Genomic DNA, 27975 nt, shown 5'->3' on the forward strand with positions numbered 1-27975 from the left:
TTTCATTGCGCAATCCCTGAAATGCAATCCCCAAAAGTTAGGAAGATGTGAATAAAAACACAATGCAATGATTTGCAAATCTCATCAACCCACATTTTATTCACAATAGAACATAAACAACAAATCAGATGTTGAAACTGAAAAATTTAAATATTTCATGGAACATGGAAAATTATTAGCTTATTTTGAATTTGATGGCAGGACATGGGGTTGCATTTGCAACATCTAAACTAAAAACCACTGCCTCAGTGTTAATCCGCTTGTGTTGCATTTTGTCTCCGCTTCTGACAGTGCCTGACAAGCAGCATCAGAAGTTTCTAAGTAACCTTCACCACCTATTGGTGAAAAAGTTAACAGCAGTAGTGGCTCAAACCGCAGATGTGCTCCATTTTTACCTAATAGAATGCTCTATCAGAAATCCATGTTCAACCAGGTTAATTCCATGGTGTTGTGAATACATGAAAAGAAATCCAAGGTTGTCCAACCACTGCTGTTGCATAACTTTAATTTGAACATCCAAATGCCCAATGTGTCCTATAATCAGCCTCCAGCAAGAAATATATTTCTAAACACCATAAATCAGGAGTCTAATTTATAACCCAATCATTTTCTGAAGTGAAACAAGAACTGACTAGGGTACATGAATGTGACAGAATTACTGTAACTACTAACTAATGCACCAAAGTAGACTAATGACACCAAAACTAAATTCTAGTATCTAACAAAGTATTTACACTCTTCAGCCCTTCCATTCTTCTACGAAGGCTGAATCACTTGATAGCTCTGAAGCGTAGTGATACACTAACAAAGAAATACGGTACTTTTTAACTGAGCCACCAGGCCCCCTACATTGTTACTAGTTACCTTTCAGAATAAATGTATTTCAACGCAGACTATTCTTACAGGTTGAAATAGAACTGATGCTCAGCAGGAAATTCACATACTACTCAGTTAAAATTGGCTCCACTTTTAACATCTGCAACACTGAGAAGCAGCAAACATAATCCAATCATACATTACTCTTAAAAAGTCTGCATTATTAAAAGTCTGAACTTATTTAATTCTCCGATTTCCTGCCAATTCTACCTAGGAGTAACATATTTGAGTACTTCTTACACCACTGTCCATCTGTGTCATTGATTATTTTGCATGTATTTTTTTTTTTTTTTACAAACTAGTCATGACCACAACTAAACATTAAATCAGTAAAATTTATTTCCCAAGTTTGTCATCATACAAATGTCAGTTATGGGAAATGGGGAGGCAATTACTTTAACGAATGAAAAATATAGCATTGTACAATAAGATGTCAAACCTAATTGGTATATTATAAAAAGCAACAACAAAGAAAGTGAAACATGCACCATACAAGATGCAGCATAAACAAGAGTATACTTAAAAAAAAAAAACAAAAAAAAAAACAAAAAGGACACATTGAACAAAACTGCACAGGATGTTTGATAGCAGTTTTCTCTCAAAATATGGAATCATAAATTAAAAATTCTTAAAAATCAAATTCCACAGGTAAAACAGTTAAGTTCTCCTTCAGTAGGGTCGGTCTCTGCGCTCCTGGCGATGGTCCCTTTGAAAACAGAGAAATAGTAAATGGCTTTGCAGGTCTGCTTTTCACATCAATTTTTAAATCAACAGCTGTGAACATGTTTATGTTTGATAATGATGGAACACTGACTAGCAGATTATTGAGAAGTTTAAAGAGTCTTAAATATACCTCATATCCATCTTCCCGCCAGGTGGACCCATTCCTCTTCCACCTCGGCCACCCATGCGGTCTATGGGGGGTCCTCCACGTCCAGCACCACGGAACCCTCCCCTATCCATTCCACCACGTCCTCTGAAACCACCACGGTCTCCTCCCCAGCCTCCACGGAAACCTCCAGGGCCACCGGGGCCTCCAACACCTGCCGGGCCCCCACGGTCCATACCTCTGCCTCCACGCATTCCCATTCCACCCCTGCCCCGGTCACCTCCAGAGGGAAATGGAGGTCCACCTCCTAACCCTTCTGGTTTGGGAGCTTTGCACTGGTTACACTCCATTCTCCAAGCAAAGTTCTGATTGCCACAACCCCTGTGAACATAGATCAAATAACACATTTAAAACTAATGAATGAAACACACACACACACGCCACAACTACAAGCTACTTACGGATTAGGACACTCCCAGTCCCCAGCTCTTTGCTGCATGTTGCCTCCTGTTGGTCCACCTCTGCCCATACCACGTGGACCACCTCTGGAACCAAATCCACCACGGTCTCCTCCACGGCCCATCATACCTAGTAAAAAAAAAATATTTTTAATCATATGGTTCTTCTTACTAGGTTGCAGTTCACCATTTATAGCTGGAGGACAGCTTCAATATATTGCAGGAACATAAAAACATTTTAATTACATTTAACAACTGGTCACACAACTGGTAATTTCACATAGTGGTAAAAAAAAAAAATTATAAAAAATTAAAACAAATTAGTGACTAGTATTTTAAAGCCAAATTAATTAGCACCCCTAATGAATGTCAGTATGGTTGCCGCCACCGAAGCACATAAAACTAAGTCTATACCGATAAAATTTGGAAGTGGCCAGAGGATCCGACTGCACCAATTTTAAATCCAAACAGACAAAAACTGTTAGGTTTGACTTATTCTTAAATTGCTTATGTAAAAATTTGTTTGGAAGGGAAAAAAAGAAAGAAGTCATGAATGCTAAACACAATATAATATTTACAGTACAAATAAAATGTAGGGCTTAGTACCTCTTTAAACTCGAAGTAAACAGATTTTCCCCCCAATGTAACCGCATTTTATGACCAACTTACACATATACACAATTCCAAAGTGTTCACCTTTTCCTGCTACTGGTGAATTTACTTCTTACCAACCAACAAGTTACGCATTTTATGGAGAATAAAGTTACAAAGGCTCCAATCAAATAAGCACCTGTGAAACTGATAAGGCTCCTAATCATTCTGAACATTTACCTCCACGACCCATCATACCATCTCGCATTGGCATGCCACCTCTCATTCCACCCATCATAGGCTTTCGGCGTGCCATGGACACCTTAAGCCTTCTGCCTTGGAATTCCTTCCCTGAATCAAGCATATAAAGATTAATTAAAAACTGCATAATACAATATATCAGCTTGAAAACTTCTGAACAGTTGCTGAACAGTTTCTGATGTGTACAGTCAGTATAATGTACCATCAAAATGCTCCACTGCTGCTTTGGCACATACTGGCTCCTCATAGGATAAAGTTGCATCTCCCTTGGGCTTTCCTGTGTCCTTGTCTGTGTATATGTTTATGGCAGGTTGGCCAAGTCTGCGGTTAATCTTGACAAAAAAAATTTGTTTTGTTTAGTTGCCACATAACTTTACGCACACCGATGCTTAAATCAAGAAACTACTCCTACCCTAATTGGGCCAACGTGTTTGAAGAATTCAGCCATTTCTTCCAGGGTTGCCTTCTCCGTCAACCCCGTGATGTAAATTGTGCTGTTCTCAGAGTCATCCTGCTCTTCAGGGCGTCCTACAACAAATACAAAAACAAACAAATTATAAATACGTACCCGACAGCATTCACTGTATAAATGACTGATTTTAAGGAGTAATAGAATGTCTTGTTATAGTCAACTTACCATCACGCTCATCGCTGTTCATAGGTCCTACAATCCAATTGTTTAAGGGGGGGGAGAGAGAGTGGGGGAAAAAAAAAGTTGTCAGTGTGTGCAACTGAAGTAGAGTGCACAAAACCTGAGGAGTACTACAACAGATAATCCAGACACTCTCTTATAGACACAGTGAGTCATAATGGGAAGTTGAAAATGGCATCTTATGGCACACCGCAATTCCCACAAGTGATATATTGAATTGAAAATAGAACACCTCAGACCCTTTGGCAAATAATTGTATCATATGAAAAGTTTTTGAGAGCAGTAAAATTTTCAAAAACCCAGAAATTCAGCTCATGAGAAATTTTTAAAGGCAATAAGACACATTTCAATGTAAATTTTTCATTAACCTGTCAAAAACGCTTTGTCAAACCATAAGCAGTGACTGAATTATACCAAGTACCCCAGAGAATATGGTCTCAGGCATTGAAAATAAATCCCAATATTTTCAGATGTGTTGATGAAAATTATTTTGGCATACCACAATGTAAGACATTAATACTCAAGGAGTATTTGCTCAAAAACTGTAAGGCTTTTAAAAAGGACTAACCAGTGTAATACTCGTTAACTTACCACCAGGCTTATTGAAGCCACCTCTGTCTCCAGCGCCGCTATGGGGGAATAAATGGAGATATGAAGGCGATTTTCCTTTTACAGCCACTTCCATGGCTCGAGCAAAGTGGCTTGATTGAGGAAGTAATCAAAACATTCTAACTAACCCAACAGCAACTTGATAAAATTAAATAAAAAAAAAAAACTCCCCAATTTATAAGTACACAATCTAATTGAGGGGATATATGTATTAACTATGTCCCATTGTTTAGCTAGCTGACAGTTTTCAGTAGTGGATACATTTGTAAAAGATAATTACAGTCTGTCTTTGACAATGTGATAAAACCCAAACATTTGCATATAGGTAGAAAGATTTCAGATGCATTGAGATGCTGTGATGTTAACACAGTTGTACCCAAAAACAAGTGAACAACCTATAGTTGGGTCAAAAAAAAATCTACATCTCTATTACATATACATGTAAAAATATACGATGCATCTGAAATTTTACAACATTATCAGGTGGTCACATTGTCCAGGTAATAACAAAAATATAATTATACATCGTTAAAGACAAAATCAACACCAAAATAAATGTTTACAGCGACCACGAAGGTCATGTTAAATTAAAAACAAAGATATAATATACGCATCATGCTTATAAAAATGCTATCCTCAGTTCTTGATAAAAGGCAGACCCCGAATCTTTGTTTAAGCTCCCTCCTGTTGCTTAAGCTGGTGGCTCTGTACTGAGTACAGATACTTTTTAGAGAATAGATGGTTTTAAATGGCTCTCACTGTTACCTGTACGGTATAAATGTGACAAAGCATGTTAAAAAGTGCTCAAAAGAACGTGTTCAAACATTTGTATGTCAAACCACAAAAACAACTTTCAAACATTTAAAAATGACAATGTTCCCCAACATCCCCCCAGAACACAAAACTATACCTGTGCAAAGCTAAAATTACAATAAAAGGAAGGTCTAACTATACAAGCACCTGTGTCATTTGAATCCATAAGATAAGGCATTCATATTTTTTTAAATGGCAGTTTTAATCATGAAGTCCTATCTACCAAAACTGGTGAGCTGCTCAATTTAAAGTTTTGTGAGGGATAATCTAAAAACGATGTGTTTTCTGTACCAAACACCAGAAGAAACAAGTCATCCAGAATTCTTATTTTGAATGCTTATAGTGTAAACCCTTTAAAGTAGAGATGAAACTATTGGGGGGGGGAATCTTCAAGAACAGATTATTCATGTGCCAGTTCTCAACCAAAAATTACCATTTAAGATTATTTTAAAGTTCAAACCATATCTAATACCAAATCAAACTGCCCATGGCTTTATTTCGAAAAAGGCTAAAACTTTTCCATCCTTGCAGATCTTAATTTTACATCATTGATAACCAGTCTAAATGAAAGCAAAGGCATAGTTCAACCTTTGAATACCCTTTGCGTCTCGCTCGCTCGCTCTCTGTAACCATTTTAATACCTTATCATTGGGGCTGGATATCAGTGCACCTCATTTGGGGTTGAGTTAAATCATTTCTGGCTACTAAAAACAATAGACAATGAGCACTACCATGAAATAAATGTTTTAAATGCCCATCTGCACCAACAGTACCTGAGGGTGACAAGGGTACTAATTTTAACAAAACATGTTAAGATAGGGCTGGGCGGTAAATAGACTTAAAAGGTGTAATGACATAATTTAAACAGAGGTAAAGGATGAGACAATACCGTCTACACAGATATAGTTTGATGTATTTGATAGCCCTCTCTCATACTCTTTGTCACACACCGCACATCTGCAGTCAAGAAGTTCTTTTGCAACAATTTTGCCGATGGTATTTCTGATTTTTATATTTATTTTATTAAGGACAAGAAGCGGGAAAAATATATATATATATATATATATATATATATATATATATATATATATATATATATATATATATATATATATATATATATATATATATATATATATATATATATATATATATATATATATATATATATATATATAGATCCTTTTTTGTTTTAAATTCTGGGGAAGGGAGGGAAAAAAACAAACAAAACAAAGAGGTTCACAGTTCCCAAGAAACATGGTTTCTCTGAGTTTAGAGACCTGTCCACATGACAGACAACAACTGTAACCATAGTCTTTGTATAAAACAAATTGGGTGACTGGTGTCATCCCAACATGCCTTAATAATTTGGTTTTAATAAATATAAATGATACAAAAATACAGGACAAGATGGGACTAAAAAAACAAGCTACTGATGAATTCAAGAATAAGTTTGACTTAAGGAAAAACAAAAGTTTGGCTTAAAAGTTAGTAGTAGCAGCAAGTTAGTTGAAATTAAAAATCTCACATGGCTGATAACTGAACATTTAGCCCATTTTGTAGAAATACTGAGACGTCATGAATTGCAATTCAGACGTTTTTTTTTTCCTCCCAAAAAAATAAAAATTGTTTTTTTTTTCAGTGTTTGGCCATATCGCCCAGCCCTAATTAAAGATGACCCCAACTGAGTTATAATTTAAATTTGACACACATCTAAAGAGTACATACATAATATAGTGCATGTCCATTTTAGTAGCTACACAATAATCTATGAGGTACAGTACCTGCCCAAAAAAAAAAAAAAAACATCCCTAGAACACTCCTTAAGCATTCTCGCATTGAACAGTTTTTGTGCACATGGTCTTAATAAGCACAGTGTCCTTGCATCTCTTGTAACTTCACAAGACCTTTTTTGTGGTTGGATCCCTTAAGGTGTCAAAACAAAACTACCAAAAAAAAAAAAAAAACAAAAAACACTGCCTTAGAATATTAAGTGTTATTAGTACCAAAAGGTACTTTAATTCAATGTTCCCCATTCCGAAAGTTTGTCACTGATTAGTTTTTTCTGGAAGTAAATGTTGCCTGTTAAAAAAAAATATATAATAATTTCACTGGCATAATCTGATTGGAAAAAAAGGCTTACGTTAGAATTACATGGAGAAAATTGAAAAACCTGAGAAGTGACGGCTCATTTTCCTTCTCTCTAACTGTTGCAGTAGATGACTTTTAGTACCATTAGCATACTTAAGTGGCATATTTTTCAGTGTGGTGTTATGTCCCCTGGCCACGCGAAAGAGGGTAAATAACCCAGTGCAAGAGCCAACCACATTTGCAATTAAGATGGAAAAACATTTCCCCAGAGGAAGTATATTGATATGCATTTCTCTTTAGTACACTGAAGTGTATTTAGATATGTAACAGAATAAACTGCAGGGGCATGTCTATTAAAAGAAAAAAGTGGTTTTAAAATATTGAAGGACAAACTGAATTCTAGTTAAGAACTCATCACAATAGCTTAAAATAAACGGATGCACAGGGTTTGACCAAGTTAGAATTGCGTTCTTATAACAACTGTAAGTGTGATACCCTACAATAAATGACGCACCACAGTAGGCAACTGATTTTTTTAAAGATTGTTCCTGAGATTGTAAGACAGTATTTGAACCTTCCTCAGAGAAACCCATTTCATTTGAGGTAATAAATTCAAGACACTTAGCAACATGACTACATCAAGTTAACTGACAAATTCATTTTTCAGTTACCCTAAGACTTCTTATATTAAACATAGTTCTAAGATCTAAGCTGTTCAACCTAAATGTTTATGCACAGGTCTCTTGAATCACAATGAACTTAAGTTAAAAGTGACAAATTTTCTTACCTTTGGCCAAATAAAAAGGCAGGGCTGAGAGACAGTAGATGAGAATAACTTCCTACTGCTGCCAAAGATGGCATGCAATACACCTGCCATTATAGGATTCTTTTATCTGCGAATAAATCATGACCATTTCTAAAATAGAATGAAGTTGCATAAATTGCAGACATAGTGCTCTGGATTATTCAAGCCGTTTTTGATAGATTTATCTCAGCCCTGCCCCATACGGCCACGCCACCTGTAGAGTGAAAATACACCTATACATTAGGTGCTAAAGAAAGACACTTACCCCATGCCACGGCCCATTCCTCCGCGACCACGATGCATCATTCCACCTCGATCAAAGCCTTCCCTGCCAGGGCCCCGGGTATCCCCTGCCCCTGGGTACCTTGACGGCTCAGAGCCAGAGTAACCAGAACCTCCACCCTGTCCATCTTGTCTGTAATTACCTATTAAAAAAACAACAAACAAAAACACACACACACACACAAGCAACAGTCAAAAAAAATGTGTTTACAGTATCTTAAACTGAACACTAACCATTGAGATTAAGAAACTACATTTGATCAATGTTGAAAAGCTTACTGTAATGGCTGGACTGGTTGTAACTTGGTGGTCCACCTTGCTGGCCGTATTGGTTGGCTGGAGGCTGTCCGTAGGAACCAGCAGCCTGAGGAGGGTAAGCAGGAGGTGCCTGTTGCTGCTGTTGGGTCTGTTGCTGGTATCCCTGCTGCTGGCCGTAACTTGCCTGCTGGGCCTGGTAACCAGGTTGTTGCTGGCCATATCCTGCTGGCTGGGAGTAGCTATTCTGGCTGTAACTAGCTGGTTGGCTGTTAGTACTGTAACTAATGGAGACAAAGCACAACACAGCAAAAGGTTAAAGAATTCAATAAATAAAAAGGCACTGGTACCTGGTACTTTGTTCCTTGTCTAGGAGTACAAACCTCTGTGGTGCAGTGGGAGCAGCCTGCTGGCCATAACCAGGGTAAGCAGACTGGGCAGTATACCCTGGCTGAGAGCTGTAAGCCTGGGAAGCAGCTGGAGCAGCAGCAGCAGGGGTGCTGTCGTAACCACTGGCACCATAGCCCTGGGCTGACTGCGAGTAGCTATGAGTGGTAGATTGGGCAGCAGGATAGCCTGCTGCGGAAAACATATCAATAGAAAATAAAATAAAAAAACATTGTTGGGAGAGTGTTACACTGTACAGTTAAGCAAAATGTATTATATAAAAATGAAATATAATTTATACAGCCAAACTGAACAATAAATGTATACCGTTTTGAGAAAAAACATATAGATGTCATGGAAGGGGAAAAAAATCATAAGGAATCATTGCTTTTGTCCAACCTAAAACACTAGAAGGACTTCACAATTAGTGTAATATTCTTTGTTTTAATAAATTACCTGAGGCTGGCTGGGCATATGAGGACCCATACTGTTGTTGCTGTTGCTGTGGGTAGCCTCCCGCTGCAGGTGTAGTCTGGGTATAACTGCTGTCAGCAGCAGCAGCAGCAGGTTGGGCATATGATCCATAATTCTGTTGCCCATAGCTTTGCTGAAAGGAAAGGGTATACTTTAGCTTTTCCATACTTAACACATTAAACTTGAACAGTGGTCAGTTAGAAATCACAATCTTTACAACTGTAGAACAATGCTTAAAAATAACAAGTGTGGAACAAAAGCTTAACAACACCATAACACAGCTTAGGTTAAACCTCACCTGTGCAGACTGCCCATAACTCTGTGAGGGCTGGGCAGCATAAGAGGCATACCTGTAAAAGCACAAATCAGCATTCTGGTATAAGAAAATAAAAGATGCCTTAGGATTGGAATATTATGCACAACATAATAAGAACAGGGGCAGAAGTAGCACTGGCCACTGCCAAAATCTTATTTGCCCACTCAAGTGCCATCTTCGACCAGAGTGAGAAGATCATGGGTTTAGCTGCACACCTTTTAGCACAAGGACTACATTTGAATACACTTGAGCAACCTGGTTACTTTGAGAAGCTTTCCCATGTAATTAGGGAACAGAGTTTGCTATCCACATGCGCCATTAGGGAAAGCCGATTAGAAACATGGCTATGGACTTCCATAATCCCCCCGCGAACACTTTCCTGTTTTTAATGACAATAAAGAAGTCAGCTTTCCTAAGATGTAACACCGTTACTCAAGCCCATACGAGTCCACTAAAGGAGAAATTACTAAATCCGTGACTAAAATCTTTTGCATTATAAAACAACAAAAACAATTGATAATTGTTATATACATTTATTAGAGCTACAGAAAACAAAAAAAACAAGACAGAATTTAGCAAAAGTAGGAAAATTGTCAGTTCTTACATTATGTTAGATGCTGGAGCATTTACAGCAATTATATCCTAATCTTTACTGATGTTAATATTAATTATTAATATTAATTAGTAGTAGTATTCTGATGTCCTACGTTCTTTGACACGTAATTACGTCAGCATGCTTTCAACTAGAAACAGCATTCATTATGATTTTTACACTGTTAAATACTGCTTTGATGACGCTTTCTATGACATCACACGATTACCTTTGAAGTTTTTAGTGGCAACCAGCAATTATATAACCAGATAAATTTCAGTAAAAGTTAAAATTCAGCAATTTCAGCAAAAACAGTTAAACTTTTTTCAGCTTTGCTAGGAAAATCCTTTTGGCACCAAAGCATTCACAGTGCATTTTCTTTAAGAAAATCTTTTTTCTAGTTGACTTTATATGCTCAACACTGATATAACTGATAGAGCTACTAGAACTAGTGTGGAGTTATACAATACGAAATATAATACAATAGGTATTGAATATAAAAGTACACGAACTGTACCTCAAAAGTGCACACAAATACTCAATTTAAGTAATCTAACGTAATGTAAGGTTACAGTTACTTTCTCCCAGTGCTTACATGATTCTTAAAACACAATAAAAACATTAGAATAAATGTAGGAAGTTAATTGAGTAGCCTTACCCTTGCTGGGCACTGGTCTGGTTGTAGGAGCTGTAATCTGTTGAATAACAGGTAAAATGGATGTTAGAAAACGTTAAGTCTTTGCGCGCCAGGAGCACGTTAGGTCGGCCATTCAACTAGCCCACACCGCAAGCACCACTAACAGTCTTAACAATCGACGATTCAGTCCCAAATAACCAATCTATGTATTATTGGCACATGGATTTAATGAGGCACTTAACTAAAAAAAAAAAAACAAAACAAAAAAAACCCCGGAACATCTCAGCATGAAGAAATCTATTCTAAAAGAGCGCAACAATTCGAGGAGCTAAGTTAGGTTAACGTTAGCATCACTAACATTAGGCCTTGTACGCAAGCGAATACTGTCTAACGATACATGAATAAATATAAACCATAAATATGGACTATACTAACATAGTCTGTTTTAAAGCAAACCAATCCATTCTAATATTTGGATTAAATCACGCTATTACTTGAAATTCAGCTTAAAAAATAATAACATTTTACTCACCGGGGGCAGACGCCATTTTAGTGTGTCCGTGCTAGACTGAACAGTGAAAGCTGCAGACGTCTTCTCTTCTTTTCAGGAACCACAAACTCTCGCGAGATGTGTATCATTAAAACGACACTAGAACCACTGACGCTCATTAATTACGTCACAAAAAATACCCAAGTGAGATTCGTTTTAAAACGGATAATTAACTTACTTACTTAGTTATGTACTACATTACAGATAAATACATAGTTTTGACTTAATCACTACACTTTTTTCGATTAGGAGAGTGTACACATTTCAACTAAGCTTCAGCTGAATAAGCTAAAGTATTATGCTTTGTAAAAGAATTAGCAGGACAAATCCTGATCAAATAGCCATTCTAAGCAATAAAGATTAAATATTATTATTTAATCTTTATTGACAGATGGAGATCTTATTGAGGTTAAAAACCTCTTTTCAGAGGCGACCTGGAAAAGGCAGTGGTGTTACAGTTCATTTAGAGTTTATCACAAGACAAGACACCGTTACATCATGAAAGTCTGTACGCGGTAGCTGATAGATATTGAGGAAACACCTCATAACACCAAATAACACATTATTTTAGCTTCTTAGATGGAACATTCACATCACAAAATATAATAAAAACAAATCCACATGCAACGAACATAACTGCAAATAAACATCAGAAAGGAGAACGTCAAGAAGACGATCCTGTAGAGGTCAGTAGAAGCAGTAAAGCAGAAGAAGAAGAAGAAGAAAAGAAAAAGAAAAAGAAAAAGAAAATGAAAACGTCGTCACGTAGTACGGAAGTCCACTGAGCATTCGAAAGCTGTTCAAAACACGTAGTCCTCACTTACTATTAATTTTAGTACACCAGTTAAACTTATAAACTCGCCGTACGAATTCGACATATATCGTGCTGCTAACAGGGAACTTGTAACAAGATAAATCATAGAGAATTTTACAGATAGCAGTATTAATATAGTATTATCATTTACGTTAGCTCTGTCATGGTGTGAGAAGTCTCCAACGTTATGGTTCAGTATCGGTACTCCTTACCTGTGTGTAAGAGCTTTGCACCAGCAGATGTTTGGTTACAAAAATTATGCCACACAAGGGACAAGTGAGAGGAGAAACTACAACTGATCGTAACAATGCTTGGTCGTATATTGTCAGTATGGTTTTGGTCAGATCGCCATGGATTTTGTCTGGGAACATCTTCATTGATAACACTTATGCTTCTGATGCATGCTGGGGGCATCCAGGCAAGTCTCAGCTTAGGTCCCGGTGGAGACTTCCCAAGGTTCAGAGGTAATGAATGGATGAATGAATGTTTCAGAGATTTACATGGATAGTCAATATTTTATTTTTTAAGGCATAATACAGTTTTTACTACAACTCTTAATGTTCTTTTCAGATGTGTTCCTGTATGCTTTTTGTCATGATGAGCTTCCCTCTCTGTTGGTCAGTGTTGCTTTCCTGCTGCTGGCTGGACAATGTCAGGAGCAACGCTGGGGAACAGTTGCTTACCTCCTCCTCTCTATCCTGACAATGACCATATTGCCCCTTCTTTACGCTCTGGTCCTCTTTGTTGGTGGGGGTGAGGCGAGTCGCATCTGTGGTTACTCTGCCATCCAGCTGGCTCTGTTTACAGCACAATGTGGTCAAGTGAAATGGAGATGGCTGCTGAGGTTTTTTCCAGTTTGGTTTCTGCCTTGGCTTTTCCTACTGATTTGTCTGCTGCTGCTGCCAGGGACACCAGTGCTGTTTCACTTCTGTGCAATCTGCATTGGACACAACTGTATCCTTTCTTTCATTACGTGCATTCTACAACACAGGATGTAATTTGGCTTTTAGAATCATAGCTAATCTTTTTTAAAGTAAATGTAATAATTTATTTCCTTCCTTAATGGATGCTATAAATGCTATATATAGATCATGCTATATAATTATTAATGAAGTGATATTTCTATATACATGCAAACGTGTTTCTCTCTCAAGTCTTATTATAGTACTCAAATACCTCTCAGATAATCAGTCATTTATTGGAATGCTCCAAGAGATGGAAGAGGCCAGGATCTTGGATTTCATGCCAGACTGGGCCTATGTTCTCACTTCAGCCAGGTTCAGATTGCCCACATACACCACCACTGGGTATAACTAATTTCATTACTCTCAGAACTTTTACTGAATTTTCGAAGTGGCAGATCTCATCATTTTAACTTCACCTTTTCTTTCAGATCACTTTCTCAGATGATGCCTTTAAGTCAGGCAGATGTTCCTCACATGACAGAACCCTCAGTTTTGAACCACCACCCACTGATTGAACCATTGCCATCCATTGCATTGTCTGAGTTGGAGGTGTTGGATGAGCACATGCTAAAGGCAGGGATACTAGCCTCATTACAAGATACTCATGGACACCCTGATGCTAAAGTGGAGGTGCCCAAATCCTCAGTTTCGTCTCTGCGGTTGGTATTAATCCTAATTATTTAAAATAACCCAATGTATGAGTAATTAATTAAAAGTGTTTTGTAAAATTTAAAACCACGCAGTCTCCCAAAATCAGCTTTATGTGTTATTCCAAGTAATAATATACAGTTCACTGAAAGACCTGTTTCTTCCCCCAGACTCCAGCAGCTGGAAAAGATGGGTTTCCCCACAGAGAAAGCTGTAGTGGCATTAGCTGCCTCAAAACAGCTAGATGGCGCAATTGCCTTGCTTATTGATGACAGCATTGGAGAACAAGCTGTGGTTGTGTCTAAGGGTAGGAACCCTCAGCCACCACAGGGCACCTAGATGACCTAACAATGCTGGAGTGAGTCAGAATCAGTGTTTGCATTTGTGCAGTAAACTGAACAAATAAATGCTTGGGTTTTGCCAAGCTTCCATATTAGTTTTTCCCTGTGGGCTACTTATAGAACAGTTTTAATGCACATAAATGGATTTGGGAAAGAGTACATATATATTAATTTATAGTGGTGTTTAATGGATAATGTTATACTCAAAAAAAGACAGGTGACATGTTAAAAAAAACAACATTATTTTATTACACTGATCACCTTGACAGGAGTATCTTAACACAGTAACACATTTGCAAGAAATAAAGTTCAAAATATGAAATGGTTACACAACAGCATACAAAATAAACTATGATTGTTCATTTTAAATAGATTCACATAAAGTTTGATATAAGATGAAAAAACAATTATCAAGTCTGTCATCAGAACAATTTAAGCAGTTTACCAGCACAACTGTGGTAAAAATATGTTCTGTTCTGTTAACAGTTTTTGTTGTTTCCTCTGTGTTTTGGTGTGTCCTAATGATGTCACATGATATGGTCAGCCAGGTTTGCAGAGAATTATGTTTTGTTTCCAGAATGCAACAATATTTATGAACATTTTGCAGAATTGCAGCCATACCCAAATGCAAATATTTTTTTGATATGCATTAAATGTAAATATACTATTGCATATGAAATCACTTTGTAAGTGTGAAGTTTAAAGGGAAAAACACTCACACCAGAAAACTACAAATCACTGTTAGGAACACATATTTGCATTAGAGTAGCAATGACTTCAACTTTTTAGTGCACTACATAACATTGATTTAAACAATATGATAGTATAACAAAATTAATATTAGAAGAGGTTTGTTTGTGTAATTGTGTCCTGCAACTGTACATGCTCAATATACTTAAATAATGAAATCTTTTCAGATTGCAGTTACATTGTGAAAGCACTAAAAACTCTAAATCCAGTCTCTTCTTTCATAGGATTTTCTTTTGGATTATTCTTAATGACCCTTATTGTCCAGAAATTGTCACTTGAGGAGCACCACAGAAGATTCAGATTTTCCTTTTTCTCGAACATGAAAATCTTTTTTTCTGTGGCTTTAGTTCTGTAGTCAAAAAAAAAAAAAAAAAAAAGATACAGAAGCAGCTGCTGGGCAAATAAAGATAAATATTTATACCATAAATATTTATATTTGTGGTGATGGGTGGGGGTCAAACTAGTTCCTGATGGAGGAGGACAGTATGAAGTATCAGTGGAGTTTCCCTGAGTTGTCCCCCATCCTAAATCTGAAGGTAAAGCCCAGGAGGGTATAGATAGGGTCTAAATCTGTTAAGCACCGATGAGACCTATAGAATAGGGATTCAACCCAGCCTGTGATCCTCAGGGTGAGTGGGGAGGCTACTTCCCTCGAACCTTGGTGTCGGAGGACAGAGGAGAAGCAAGTCGATATGGAAGCGCACCTGCTCGCTTATCTCTGTAGAAACTAGGGGAGGCTGTGCCAAAAGGTCCATCCCCAGACCCTAGATCAGGCTCTGTTGAAGAAAGACAGCAGTTGGAATGGGGCCTCCCTGTCTATCAGTGTGTGGACATGTGCACTCTGTAGTCTAATCCAAGTCTACGCTGATGGTGTCATGAGTGAGCTCTTATTTTGACTGGGCACCAGCTGCCTACCTTTAATAACTTAGTGAGGATGTTCAAAAGATTTGTGAGACCCTGCTTTATTTGGTTCTGCTGTAAAGGAGGTGCATTGGACCAGATGGGCTGCAACAATTATTTTTTTATTTATTTTTTATTGTATCATTTATAATATGTTGGAAATGGCAAATGCCCATCACAATCTACCGGCACCCAAGGTGTGTCTTTAAACCATCAGCCCAAAACCCAAAGGTATTACATTTCAAGAATACAAAGCAGCAAACTGACACATTTAGGAAGCTACAACCAACTATCAATGATCTCATCAATGATCAAACATTTTATTAGTAATTCTACTGGCTAATTTTGGCAGCACTAATTGCAAGACTAACATACTTAACATCTATAGGGAAACATTAATCTACAAAACAGTATTATACAAGAATCAAGCCCCTGACATTGTGGTTTCTTGGTCTCATTAATGACTAAATTAAATATAAGATAAAAAAGAGAGTTTGCCTTTTTAGGAGTTTAACATGCAAAAGCTCAGTTAATCTGCTGGAGCTGGTCCTTATGCAAGTGGTTTAATCAGAGTTAATTGACAGTACTTGGTACATAAGTAAACAAATTGCTCATAATTGGATTTTGATTCAAATACTGCTGATGCCTAATTTGTGCTTTGAAGTGCATGATATAATCTTTTTCTAACTACACTTTCAATTTTAACCAAGGAGAAGAGTGCAGGAAATACAGAAATGTTCCATTTGGATTAACCAAAAATGTTAAAACGTTTGCATAAAGACAGAGCGCCTTTGTAGGACCACATCTCTCGTGGTAAAAAGCTGAATAAAAATGTTTTTAGGTCCGTTTAAGTGTAGTGAGCTGTCATCATATCATAGGATAGTCACAACCAAAATAATTCATACATTAGATACATTTCTAAAAGACATCTACTTTTCAGATACTAGATCAACATTCAGCAGTTCTTAAACAAGTAAAACGTAGTAAACATTTCCTAGATGTCAAAAAAGGTCAGTGAGGGCTGGGTGAGCAGTGGGTATGGTTGTCTCAGAGTTACCTGGCCAGATGATAGCCTCCAGCAATGTCACCCTGCGAGCCAGAAGCTCAAGGTCTGCCTGCAACTCGTGGAACATCTGCAAGCTAATGTCCTATCAGAGAGCAGTGACAGGGGGACTGTGTGAGGGGGGTGGAAACACCAACTCGAGTCCTGGGGCTGCTCGTGACTGTTCCCACTCCCTGTGCCAGGAGTGGGATATGATGGGAGTTTGAACCCCCTCCCATCTTTGACCCCTCCTAAAGCTGACCCTGCCTCAGGCCTCCTACTCACCATGAATACCGATCATAGTCTCAAGGATTAAAACCCTCTCGGCTAAGATCTTCAGCGCCTCTCTGATTTGATGTATTCCGTCCCCCTGTGAAGATAGATACAGCTGTCAAGGTAAGGAGCACAAGCCAAAGAACTGCTCGCCAAGATGCAAGTCATTTTCCTCAATACAGTTGAGCAGTTAGAAGGTTAAAACAGTCCACATATCTGCCCAGCACACAGACATTCTCTGTTCCCTGTAAATTTCTAAATCTCCCTTATTCCCTGGTCATGCTGCTATATGAAGTCAGGCTATGCCATGCTGTGCTGGGCAACATCAGCATGCACATTACAGACAAGTCATGTTGGTGACATAACACAGCTGATTTACAATCTCCAGGAATTCAATTTTAATCATGCCATTTACATTCCTTTTGTTTGGTAGCAGTTAAGTATTTCCACAGCCTTCATTCTTGTCACTGTGGTCACAAAAGTTGCTAATCAATATCTGACAAAATAAAGCTACAATGAAATCTGATTTTTGTTGTTGTTAACAGAGAAGCCAATAACTTCAGTAGTGAGATCTTTCAAAATAACAAAAGTAGTAGAACAAGAGAAGCATAGAGACAGCTGATACCATCACCATTTCAACAGAACACATGCAGAAAACAGCGAAAGCCTTGTGTACAGGTAAGTGATTCCAAATATGAAATACTCCGATTAGTAGGACAAACCACGCAAATTATATTTGGAGAAAAAAGGCAAAGTTTTACTAAGTTATACAACTATCTGGTACTTTTTGATTTTAGCCACACTTGCAGCATGATCACTGTTCACCACTGCACTGAGTTCTGAATTGATTGCGATAGTGCAGACAATTGTGCTGCAGAAAGAATAAACCCCCAAGACATTTCATGTACAGTAGCTCCACAGAGAAGTGGACATTTTTGTTTTGTGTTTAAAAAAATCAGATAATGATGTTTTAAATTAATTTGAGCAATAGACAATGTTGACACATTTTTTTTTGCTTGTTTATTTGTTTTTTGTTGGTATTTATTCCGCTTTTGTTTTACGGAAACAAATCTCGTTTCGAACAGCTTAAGCCCTTGATCCAAAGTTATGAAGCAACCTTACAATAACCGGTATCGGTCAACAAGGCTGATACTGATGTACGATCAATAAACTGGTGCATCTCTAGTTATTATCTGACATTATATCTAGCACCAACATGAAAAAAAAAAGAATTTATCCAAGTTTTTGCTTTACTACCAAATAAAATATTGTTGGTGTCACTAGCATGGCTGTAGACTCTTAGACATATAACTTAGTGAACTTTGTCTTATTTCTGTTTTAGTGGCACTGTGTTATTTTACTCATTAGACATGTGTTGCAATTGCACTTTTCACCTTCAGAAACTTTATATGTTGCAGACAAAATCATGCAGTGTGGGATGAAAGAGGATAGCTGTATCCACTCCACTCACTTCAGAGCACAACACCTCTAAACCCAAAAGGATCCACCACTGACACATATGGAGTGATTTGGCATACACATTTCATACTATTCTGTGTGGTTCATTAAAACAGTCTAATCTGACACATCATGGTCACAAGGCAGCACAGCTCAATTAAAATAAAACTGTTATAATCTGACCAAGAATTTTATATACGTTGTACAGCATTTCAATCAGTCATATCTGGTGCATGGCACTGTACCAAGAATGATTTTGTTTATTGTATTTTGTATATTGACTTGTATATGCCAAAGTCTGGTGCTGAAAAGGTGACTGTGAAAGGTAGCCATGGGAACAGTAGTTTGCAGAGGGAGTCAGACAGCTTTAGGACCAAGAGGATAGTGTTGTGACAGGGGATAGCAGTTCAGAGCACACCCCAAGGACCAACAAATACATTAACACATTAGAAACAAACAAATTTAATGCACAAAATCAGTAAGATCAACTAAAATCATATATACTGAAACAAAAACAACAATGTAAAACCAACAAACTTTATGACAGGCACCAACAGGTATGAAGGTATGCACTTGAGAGGAAAAGTGATGCAGCTTAACACTACTTTGTGGTCAATCACAGCAATAAACACCAAGACTAAAAGGGTCATTACCATAACCTCCAGTATAGGTCATGGTTACACTAAATTTACTGTAGGTCACTTAATAGATTCATTGCATTGTAAAGTCCACATAATGACATAAAATAAAAAACTCTTACATTTAGATTGTTTTAAGACAAAGAAAAAAGAAAAGTAAAAAAAGAGTTTTGACAGACAGAAAGAAAAGGTTTATTGCTCATAAATTCATCATTTTTTTAACCTTCTACTTAAAGAACCACCCTGTCAAGACCCTGTCACCATGCAACCTGCTACTTTCTTACCGGTAAGCCCTTCTCTCCTGGATCTCCCTTGGGTCCTGGTTCCCCCTGTAAGGAAATATTAACAAAAGAAAAAAAATATTCTGAATTCAAAACATTTATGGAAGCAGTGCAGCAGTTTACTCCAACAGAAAGAGCATATTTTTTCTGGGACTTTGTTGTCACTGGTCAGTGTGCTGGTTAGTGTAGTTTACCGTAATATAACCAGCTATGACATCTGTTGATGCTTCCCTTCATGCACTTTGTTTACTCAGGCCACAATACTCAGGGCAGCATAGTGGAGGTGACTTACCGGCTCGCCTCTAAAGCCTCTTTCTCCTGGGTAACCTAAAGGACCCTGTAAAGGTACATACGTTTTTTTTTTAAGGATGAATAGTTAAACACTACAGAATATTACTGAGCTGTGAGTGTACTCACTCTCTCCCCACGTTCTCCCTGTGGCCCTACAGGGCCCTGTGCTCCAGGAGATCCAGGTTTCCCCTGTATCAAGTCAGACAGAGAATTCTAAATAACAAACATAAATCTGTACAGCAACAAATCTGAGAGTGCTTCCAAAAGTGACTACAGTGCACCAATTTGCTGTGATTGAGCTTACAGTCTGTCCTGGTTGGCCAGGAGGTCCTGCTGGGCCTTTAGGACCTGAAGGACCTGTGTCATAGATAAAGAAATTCATATTACAGAAGGCTGTTTTTTGTTTTAGCAAGTAAAAACAATGATATGATCCTTGCATATGCACACTAGCTTTAGGGGTATAATTTATATACCAACTAATGGGACCAGGAAAACTGAATGAAACTAATATTATGTGTTAGAAAAACACTACACAGTAGATACATAATCTCAGACAATCTACAATGTGCATCACTGCACTTTGGTACTCTAAATGAAAGATTATTCAATATTTTAATTTGCATATGGATAATGCCTCTTAAACATAACACACACAATTACTGATAAACACAATGGAGAGACTGAAAACAACTCACCGACGGGCCCAGGGGGCCCCTGAGGTCCTGGAACAGGCAACCCTCGTGAGTAATGGAAACTGTTGGTGAAGAAGGGGTCTTTTCCACGATCTGGAGTTGAAACAAAATGAGTGTGTTTAATGGGATGCAGAAGTTACTCCCCTGGCTAAGGACTGTGTTTGCAAACAGGAAATAAGATGATAAATCTGTGGTGGTAATCTGTCATACTATCTTCATTACATGCTGTTGCTATACTGACTAAAAAAGTTTTTTTACAATCAGTTTTTTTTCAGGTTTACGATCAGATGTTTTACTGTACTATTTATGTGCCATAACTCTACAAGCTCCAATAAGAAAACAGTTATTTAATATACAGTGATGGAAATTTTAGGGTTAGGCCCTCAGTTTCCATTTGGGTAGACCCGTTTTAGTGAGGGGAGCAAGAAATCATTTGTATGTGTCTGCTACTTGAGAAATCAACATGGAAAAAAACCCAAATGCATTGTTCCAAAGTTGCACTCCTTATTCTGTAAATGTGATGCTGAAGCCTATTGCTTCTAATGTGTGATGCATTGCACTGCACCCCTTACATTGCTGGTGATGCCCAAACAGCTCAACTCATGAAGGTTCTTTTAAACGAGTCTCCTGTGGGGGGCAGTGTGTTACAACAAAAACTCAAACTTCACTTAACGCATCCAGCAGGGAGTAAATTACTCTAAGACGTGTCCCAACCTTTTCTGCAGTAAATCAGAATTTCATATCCTTCCCATTATAAACTGTCACTGTGTAACAACACTGAGTTGACATGCAAATGCATGGGCTTTTAGAGAGGACGGGGAAGAGTGTCAATAGCATGTGAGCCACAGAGGAAGTGTGTAGTCATTGTGTTATTTTATACTGACAGGAAACACAGATCCAATCACAGCATGAGATTTCAGGGGATACAGAGAGGAGGAGGTGGAGAAGAGGCCTGGCAGCCAGAAACATGTTTCAGTTGCCAGACTGTTACACACTACTAATAGATCAAGACCAGAGGTGATATCGCAACCTGGCAGCTCAGCTTGTCGATGTTTATTTCTACAAACTCTGTTCAATTGAACCCACTGCAATCTGTGGCTCAGTGTGACATAAAATGGTGTGAGAGCAGTCACAAATGCTGAGATCACAGTTTGAAACCACTAAACTGTCCTCCTCATAACAGGCTGGCTGCTGCCAGCTTAGGAGGCTGTTCTATTCTGCAGAAGGGAATTCCAACCTCCTGATGCAGATGCAAAAGCCAAATAAGCCAGTGTTTTCCAAAGGAAGCTTAGTACCCTCCACACCCACCCCCCCACTTCCACTCCAATCTACTCTTATGTTCCATACTGTTACTTTGATGTGAACGAAATGGCTCACAGACTCGGAAATCATAATGCCAACCTCAACGTACCCACAGTTTTCCCCACGAAGGAACCCAGACCGTACAAATCACTCTACAGCCTACTTTGTTTAACCACTGAATCCACATATAAAAAAACGCCAATGCGTTGACCTTGAAAGAGCCGGTGCAGACCCCCATCTGTCTCTCACACTCCCCCTGAGCTGTCTGAGCGGCCTACATCTGGAAGTTGTTGAGTGACATCAGTGGTGCACAGGTTCTCATCCCAGCATGTGAAGGTTGTGTCAATCTCAGGCTGTCTCTGCATCGATTTAATACTCTTTGTTTTGGCTCTACTTGGGTAGTAGACAATACAGAACAAGTATCAGTTAATAATTACAATTATAATAATAATAAATTTTATTTATAAGCTCCTTTCAAAACACTGACAGACACTGTACAAACAATAGACAAATAAATAAAAGAGAAGTTAAAGAATAACGCTCATCCTGTCTGTTTCTTACTCTGTTTGTTTCTTTTGTTTATCATTAGTCTTAAAACTTTCGAGCTCTCAAACAGCTGGACAGAAGATGTCTGTGAGCTTGCTAAAGATAAATGAATATTAGCAGTCTGAAGTGTCAGGCTAAGCATCTGTGACACCTACTTCACGCTACCTGAGAACAAAGGCTTTGATTGAATGTTTGTACACGTAGGTAGTATGCTGGGTTCATGGCAAACTGATGTTGTGAGGACATGAGGTAACGTTGTGTGGTACAGCCACAAAGAAACGTCGTCATGCATGGAGGAGGTGGTGAAGTGGTTTTCTGACAAGGATGTATACTCCATCTGGATATGTGACCCGAAACAGTTCCGGGTCCATAAAAACCACGTGTGTGAATTCACCAGCTGAAGCATAGAGGCAATCCATTTTATATAAATCCAACAAAGAACTTAAATTACATCAAAAAAAATATATACAGTAATCCAAAGGAAATTTAGCTGTGTGACAGTTTTGGTCTACAGCATAGAGTTAGAAAGAAGGGAGTTTACCAGAACATTGCAGCCCACTCTTGTAGAGTGAGGCTACTAGCACAGCAGCACCACAGTTGCACTGTGGATATTGTAGGTGCCAGGTTATGGCAACGATGTTATGTGTGAACTAACATTTTTCCCGTCTGAAAATGTTAATATCACAATGCAATAGTCTTACTGTGGTCTGGTTCTGGAATGTGGGCACTTGCTGTTGCTGGGGGGCCTGGAGGCCCTGGGGGGCCAGGTGGGCCTGGTAGACCCCTCTCTCCTGGAAGTCCTGGCGGTCCACGGGGACCTGAGAGGGGGGAGCATAGAAACATCACTGTGGTGACAGACACAGAAGCATAACAAACTAAAATAGCTTTACGACAGACTGCGAGTGTAAAATCTCTGAAGGTGATAACAGGAAACAATCTATGAAAATACCAGAGGTGAAATACTACATAGTAGTGCAGCAAAAAGTGTGTGTGTCCTTGTATGTCCTTGTACGAACTGGTTAACTTTGTTTCGCTGTTATTAGAAGGAATTGGGTCTTTAATGGCCCAGTAGCACAATACTCAAATACAACTCAAATAAACACAATTAACCTTTGCAAAGTGTCAATGGTTGATATTAAATTAAATGCATCCCTGCATATAAACTGGTAGCTTTTGTACATGTGTCTCAGTAACAGCCTGTAGTTGGTCGATGTGGGCTTCTCAGTGAACATGTCCCCCCTCCTCCTCCAGACATTATTTTGAAGGTGGAAAAAAGCACCACCACAGTTCATGTGACCCTGTTGTTTGGACTCTCCTGAGGTAATACTCCTCTAAATATCACCTCTTGTCCTCTGGCTGAACTCACCACCTTTCTGTTTATGTGCTGACGTAACTGACAATAGCCGTCTACTAATTACTGCTTTGCAAGGTAATGTTATTGCAGCTTACATTTGACACCTGGAAGACTTTTTCACTTATCTTTAGTAAACACTGCAGCACAACCAGCAGTGTGTCAATAAGGCCAAACTACAACCTGCAGCATATTGGATCAAATGGTCAGTCAAAGTGGCCTTTTAGATGTTATGTGACATGTTTGGGAAAATACTTTTCTTTATTTCCAGCAGGATAATCGATCCCTAGAGCAGCTGTGGAATGACCTCTCAAAAAATGAGTCACAGTTTGTAATTCAACTCTCATGTAACTTATCAGGACTCATCATAATGTACAGGCTTGCTTTTTTTTGGATCACAAGTTTACTTCTTTCCGATAACCCCTGGCTCAAAAAAACAACACATTTACCAGCACTTATTGTTACGTTGGACACATTTCGGTCCTATGCATATCCGTCCCTTTAAACCAAAATAAAATAAAATAAATGAATAATAAATAAAAATAAAAGAATCATAAAAATAAGGAAAACATAGGTTCAAATGGAAGGCATAGTCTTGGCTTTGGGTACTTATGAAGTAATGGAGATAGAAAAAACAATAACACTACAGGCATATGGAAATCATAAGGATCTGGGTTTTGTGTATATATAGATCATGTTCATTTCAGATTGAAGTCACATGGCAGTTCTCAAAAAGTGGGTTTGTGTTTTAACTTTAGCTCTAAATCTCGTCTTTACCCAGCAGCAGGCACAGAGCAGGGGTCATATGTTAGCCTGAAAGTAGAGGCACTCCCTTCATGATCCCAAGCAGAGGAATAACAGCCTATAGTGAGAGCAGATGTTGTGAAAAACTTATACTACCATTTACTTTATTATCATTCAAGTCACAGCTGCCTGTGGATTTACTTTTATCCTGCAAGTCATTTATTATTTGTGCATCACCAGTAAGCTCTGAATACATGAAACTGATTTATGCCTCTGTTTCGGTTCTGGCTGGTGACCATGAGCAGCAGCACATGTAGGGGTGTTTATATGTAGTCTGAAAACAAATGCTGTGGCTGCCCATTGAAAGAGCACTTTCAGAAATGCAGGATATGTGGAGTCAACCACCAAAATGCCCAAATGAAGTGGGTTGACCAAGCAGTTTACAGAAAGACAAACACTGTTGAGCAGGACATTATATGCCTTTTATTGGAGGACTGTCTTTTTCCACTGCCGTTTCCACAAGTCCTTGGTCAGTAGTATCCTGTTCAGAAGAAGTTTGTTCTACAGACAAGGAGGTTAGGTGGCCTGGCAAGTATGCAATCCTGCAAACCCTCCTGTATTAACATCCAATAAGTTTCTTTTTACTCTCTCAGCTTACAGCTGTTTGTTAACAGAGAGCTGCATCATGATTTCTTTCCCAGCCATCTGTGGTTTGTTTTCCATGTTTTGGTTTCTCTATCATGCTTTCGCTCTTGTGTTGCAGGCCATTCCTATGTACATTTACCTACACTTTCTTATCATGTCTGTCACACCAGATCCATATTACCCCCTCAGCACTACTCATCATTGTTCCATCTCCATGTGGTCCACAAGGTTTTTGTCTTCGCCCTTTATCTCTGGCCTGCCTTTGCCACACTTCATGCTAACCTTTGAACTTCTCCGTTCAAGTAGCAAACCACCAGCTTGGTATGGACAGTCCCTGCATTCAAGACTCTACTGTTTACTCTGACACTAATTAACCACATTATTATCAAGACATTTTTAAAGAGCCTGAGAGAGAACTTACCTACCTGTATTCATGTTGAACCTGTTTATTGAGAGGAATAGGAGGAACACTACCAGTGACTATTTTTATGGAAAGAAAGAGCAAAAAGCTTCTTAAATGCACAAGATAGCTTAATGGACCTTAGAGTGTGCACCCTCTTTTTTGAAATGGCATAACACACAAAAACAGTAAAATATTTTTATTTTTAATGTAATATATGCACATTCAGCTAGTACGAACAAAAGTAAAAGTATTTGTATTTAATTAATCAAGGCAAATGCAAAAGTTGTCACTGACTGCCCATTTATTTTTACATTTTCAGACCATGTTCTGGCATCTCACATCTGATGATGCCAGAACATTTGTATGAGATAAATGTGGATTTGCATCCTATTACATGCCACTTCAATGTAATTCTTACTGCTTTTGCCATTTAAAAATAAGGGGACTGAAGCTTTTGCACCCAACTATACCACCACTGCCCAGTCCTATTATTTTCTTGTCTGTGTTTTTCTAAGTACCTCCTGCCAGCCTTCACAACTGTGATGTTTTTGTTAAGCGGTCCCTCCAGGAATTTGCAATGTTGCAACTACAAACAATTAATTCAAAAAATCCCCCATGACATCTGCAGGACCTTGCAACATCATAAAAACACTGCAACATGCTTCACAAATCTTTCAGAAAAAGCGCCCACAAAATCATTCATTTTAGGCTAATCACACAAACGTCAGTTAAATCCTGAAGGGTCTGGTTAATAAATGCATTTAAGTCTCACTGTGTTATTCACAGTGCTGTGTGCATTTCTACTTTCAGTCCTCTCTTACCTGCTTGTCCTGGAGATCCCTTCAATCCAGGGGCTCCAGATGGACCTCTTGCTCCAGCCTCCCCCTGAGGCCCAGTGGGACCTTGCAGTCCTCGAGACCCTGGTTTCCCTAGAAGGAGGAAACAATGGTGAGTAATCAGAAAGCCTTAATTACATCATATATAAATAGGTTTGCATACTATTTCACGTAAATATGGTCACAATTTACCATCTCTGCCAGGGAGCCCATCTCTCCCCTTTTCACCCTGAGGACCTGTAATGTAAGCAGAGAGATGACCTAATTGACTGGTGTACAGTAGCTCAGAGGAAAAAACTGACTCAAAAGGCTTGGAGGTAGTTTAAAATCCACTGAAGTATAAGATGCAATTCAAAATTCAGTCCAAGAATCAAAGAAGCACACTGTCATTATTTATGTCATTGTTGGAGCTGATTTAAATTCTAGATCCAAAAAAAAAATCATTAAATAATGGCTCAACAACTTCATTTTGACTCCACCCAGCCAGTTTCAATTGTAGAAGGCCAGTGCTACAGACAGTTAATTCCACCTTGACATGTTAAAGGCAGAACAGAGCATAGGTTAATAGTGACGATAGAAAGAATCTCTTAGTGTAAAGGGGAACTCCACCAATTGTCAACAGTATTGACTAGAAGTTTCAAAATAAAACATATCTGGGGGGTACAGATATAAAAAATTAGCTCACTACTCACTTCTGCTTGTGGCTGGTGGCTCAAGGCTACATTAGATTTATTCTCTAGGTAGAATAAATGTGTTTCCAAGGCAATTTGCCAAATTTAATTCTGTATATCCTATTTACAATTATGCTATGCTCAATCAATTTATTGAGGCACTAAGTAAGATTCAGAAAACTTCAGATTTTGGCAGTATCCAGTGTTAGACTAAAAATCTGCCATGAATCCCCTGCAACTCATGCGCAGACTGTACATATTTTCAACTGAATATTGTGCACAATATTTATTTTCTACAGCATTCTAGTTGAATGTTCAAATTATTGTTTGTGCATGTGTGAAACTTAGCCACAATAGTGTGTACTCAAACGTCCCAGGTCGTGGAAAAAACAGGCATCCATGACCTGTACACACGTTTCTGCTGTCAGTCTTCTGCAATCAGTGGTTTACAATAAAAAATTTTAAACTTCTAACAGTGCAGCAGGGTTAGTGAACTCAGGGCTTTTAGTTTTAATGGGCTCAAAGAAGGAGACGACTTTCATTCTCGCTTTGCTAAAGGAAATTAGTGTATATGCAGTGAAGGAAATAGGATATGAGCAGAGTTGAGTAGTTGGAGCTCAGTTGCTGCTCACAGAAAAATAATCTGTGACAGAATGATTTCTCATTTAATTCAATTTCACTAATAATGGAAATACTTAATGCTTCACACTTGTTCATGTTAGAAAGTTTGATATACCTACCTGCAGGTCCCTGCTCACCAGGGGCTCCCTGAGCGGGCACAGCCCCTATTAGTAATGAAGCCTCTGGTGCAGTTCCTCCTTTGGCCTGCAGGTGACGGTGTGATATGGAGGCTGGGGCAGTGAGTAACTGAACCTGAGACAGGAAAACATAAATAAAAAAAGTGTT

The 27975-nt window shown here is 38.4% G+C and overlaps 3 protein-coding genes across 9 annotated transcripts in view; 1 reads left to right on the forward strand and 2 right to left on the reverse strand.

Annotated features, from left to right (window-relative positions):
- Window positions 1-1191: 1191 nt before the first annotated feature.
- On the reverse strand, window positions 1192-11577 carry ewsr1b (EWS RNA-binding protein 1b). 2 transcript variants are annotated; one of them, XM_067520066.1, is made up of 15 exons: window positions 11461-11577; window positions 10950-10986; window positions 9682-9733; window positions 9366-9516; window positions 8906-9098; window positions 8547-8806; window positions 8251-8410; window positions 4259-4296; window positions 3653-3679; window positions 3428-3543; window positions 3218-3347; window positions 2995-3105; window positions 2167-2293; window positions 1730-2086; window positions 1192-1582 (listed from the first exon to the last, which is right to left on the reverse strand). In XM_067520066.1, exons 1-15 carry the CDS (start codon window positions 11474-11476, stop codon window positions 1546-1548), a joined length of 1812 nt encoding a protein of 603 aa, XP_067376167.1. In that variant the 5' UTR covers window positions 11477-11577; the 3' UTR covers window positions 1192-1545. The 2 variants fall into 2 exon arrangements, with proteins under 2 accessions (XP_067376167.1, XP_067376166.1); XM_067520065.1 differs by having other exon boundaries at window positions 8906-9101.
- Window positions 11578-12180: 603 nt separating this feature from the next.
- On the forward strand, window positions 12181-15360 carry rhbdd3 (rhomboid domain containing 3). 3 transcript variants are annotated; one of them, XM_067520073.1, is made up of 6 exons: window positions 12181-12756; window positions 12863-13246; window positions 13476-13599; window positions 13686-13916; window positions 14076-14263; window positions 15221-15360. In XM_067520073.1, the coding sequence occupies exons 1-5, from the start codon at window positions 12600-12602 to the stop codon at window positions 14242-14244; spliced, it is 1065 nt and encodes a 354-aa protein (XP_067376174.1). In that variant the 5' UTR covers window positions 12181-12599; the 3' UTR covers window positions 14245-14263; window positions 15221-15360. The 3 variants fall into 3 exon arrangements, with proteins under 3 accessions (XP_067376174.1, XP_067376173.1, XP_067376175.1); XM_067520072.1 differs by lacking the exon at window positions 15221-15360 and having other exon boundaries at window positions 14076-15145; XM_067520074.1 differs by lacking the exon at window positions 15221-15360 and having other exon boundaries at window positions 12622-12756; window positions 12915-13246; window positions 14076-15145.
- emid1 (EMI domain containing 1) overlaps window positions 15354-27975 on the reverse strand; it is a 48141-nt gene continuing 35519 nt past the window's right edge. The window contains exons 6-16 of one of the 4 annotated variants that reach the window (XM_067520068.1): window positions 27810-27942; window positions 26591-26635; window positions 26384-26491; window positions 23121-23237; window positions 20575-20664; window positions 20184-20236; window positions 20006-20068; window positions 19881-19925; window positions 19592-19636; window positions 16954-17044; window positions 15354-15772 (exon numbers count right to left, since the gene is read on the reverse strand). In XM_067520068.1, coding sequence (XP_067376169.1) covers window positions 15639-15772; window positions 16954-17044; window positions 19592-19636; window positions 19881-19925; window positions 20006-20068; window positions 20184-20236; window positions 20575-20664; window positions 23121-23237; window positions 26384-26491; window positions 26591-26635; window positions 27810-27942 — 924 coding nt within the window. In that variant the 3' untranslated portion in view covers window positions 15354-15638. Of the gene's footprint in view, window positions 15773-16953; window positions 17045-17223; window positions 17309-19591; window positions 19637-19880; window positions 19926-20005; window positions 20069-20183; window positions 20237-20574; window positions 20665-23120; window positions 23238-26383; window positions 26492-26590; window positions 26636-27809; window positions 27943-27975 lie in introns of all 4 variants that reach the window. The other 3 variants (XM_067520069.1, XM_067520071.1, XM_067520070.1) reach the window with 3 other exon arrangements.

Source organism: Channa argus, chromosome 11 (genome assembly GCF_033026475.1).
Source record: "Channa argus isolate prfri chromosome 11, Channa argus male v1.0, whole genome shotgun sequence".
NCBI lineage: Eukaryota > Metazoa > Chordata > Actinopteri > Anabantiformes > Channidae > Channa > Channa argus.

Excerpts from the sequence above, each read along its gene's own strand:
- ewsr1b (XM_067520065.1), bottom strand. Across the intron at positions 3,680-4,258 it reads TGGCTTCAATAAGCCTGGTG|GACCTATGAACAGCGATGAG; the intron begins GTAAGTTAACGA and ends ATTGGATTGTAG. Across the intron at positions 2,087-2,166 it reads GACTGGGAGTGTCCTAATCC|GGGTTGTGGCAATCAGAACT; the intron begins GTAAGTAGCTTG and ends CTATGTTCACAG.
- rhbdd3 (XM_067520073.1), top strand. The coding sequence starts at position 12,600 with ATGCTTGGTCGTATATTGTCAGTATGGTTTTGGTCAGATCGCCATGGA. Across the intron at positions 12,757-12,862 it reads AGACTTCCCAAGGTTCAGAG|ATGTGTTCCTGTATGCTTTT; the intron begins GTAATGAATGGA and ends TGTTCTTTTCAG. Across the intron at positions 13,600-13,685 it reads CCCACATACACCACCACTGG|ATCACTTTCTCAGATGATGC; the intron begins GTATAACTAATT and ends CTTTTCTTTCAG.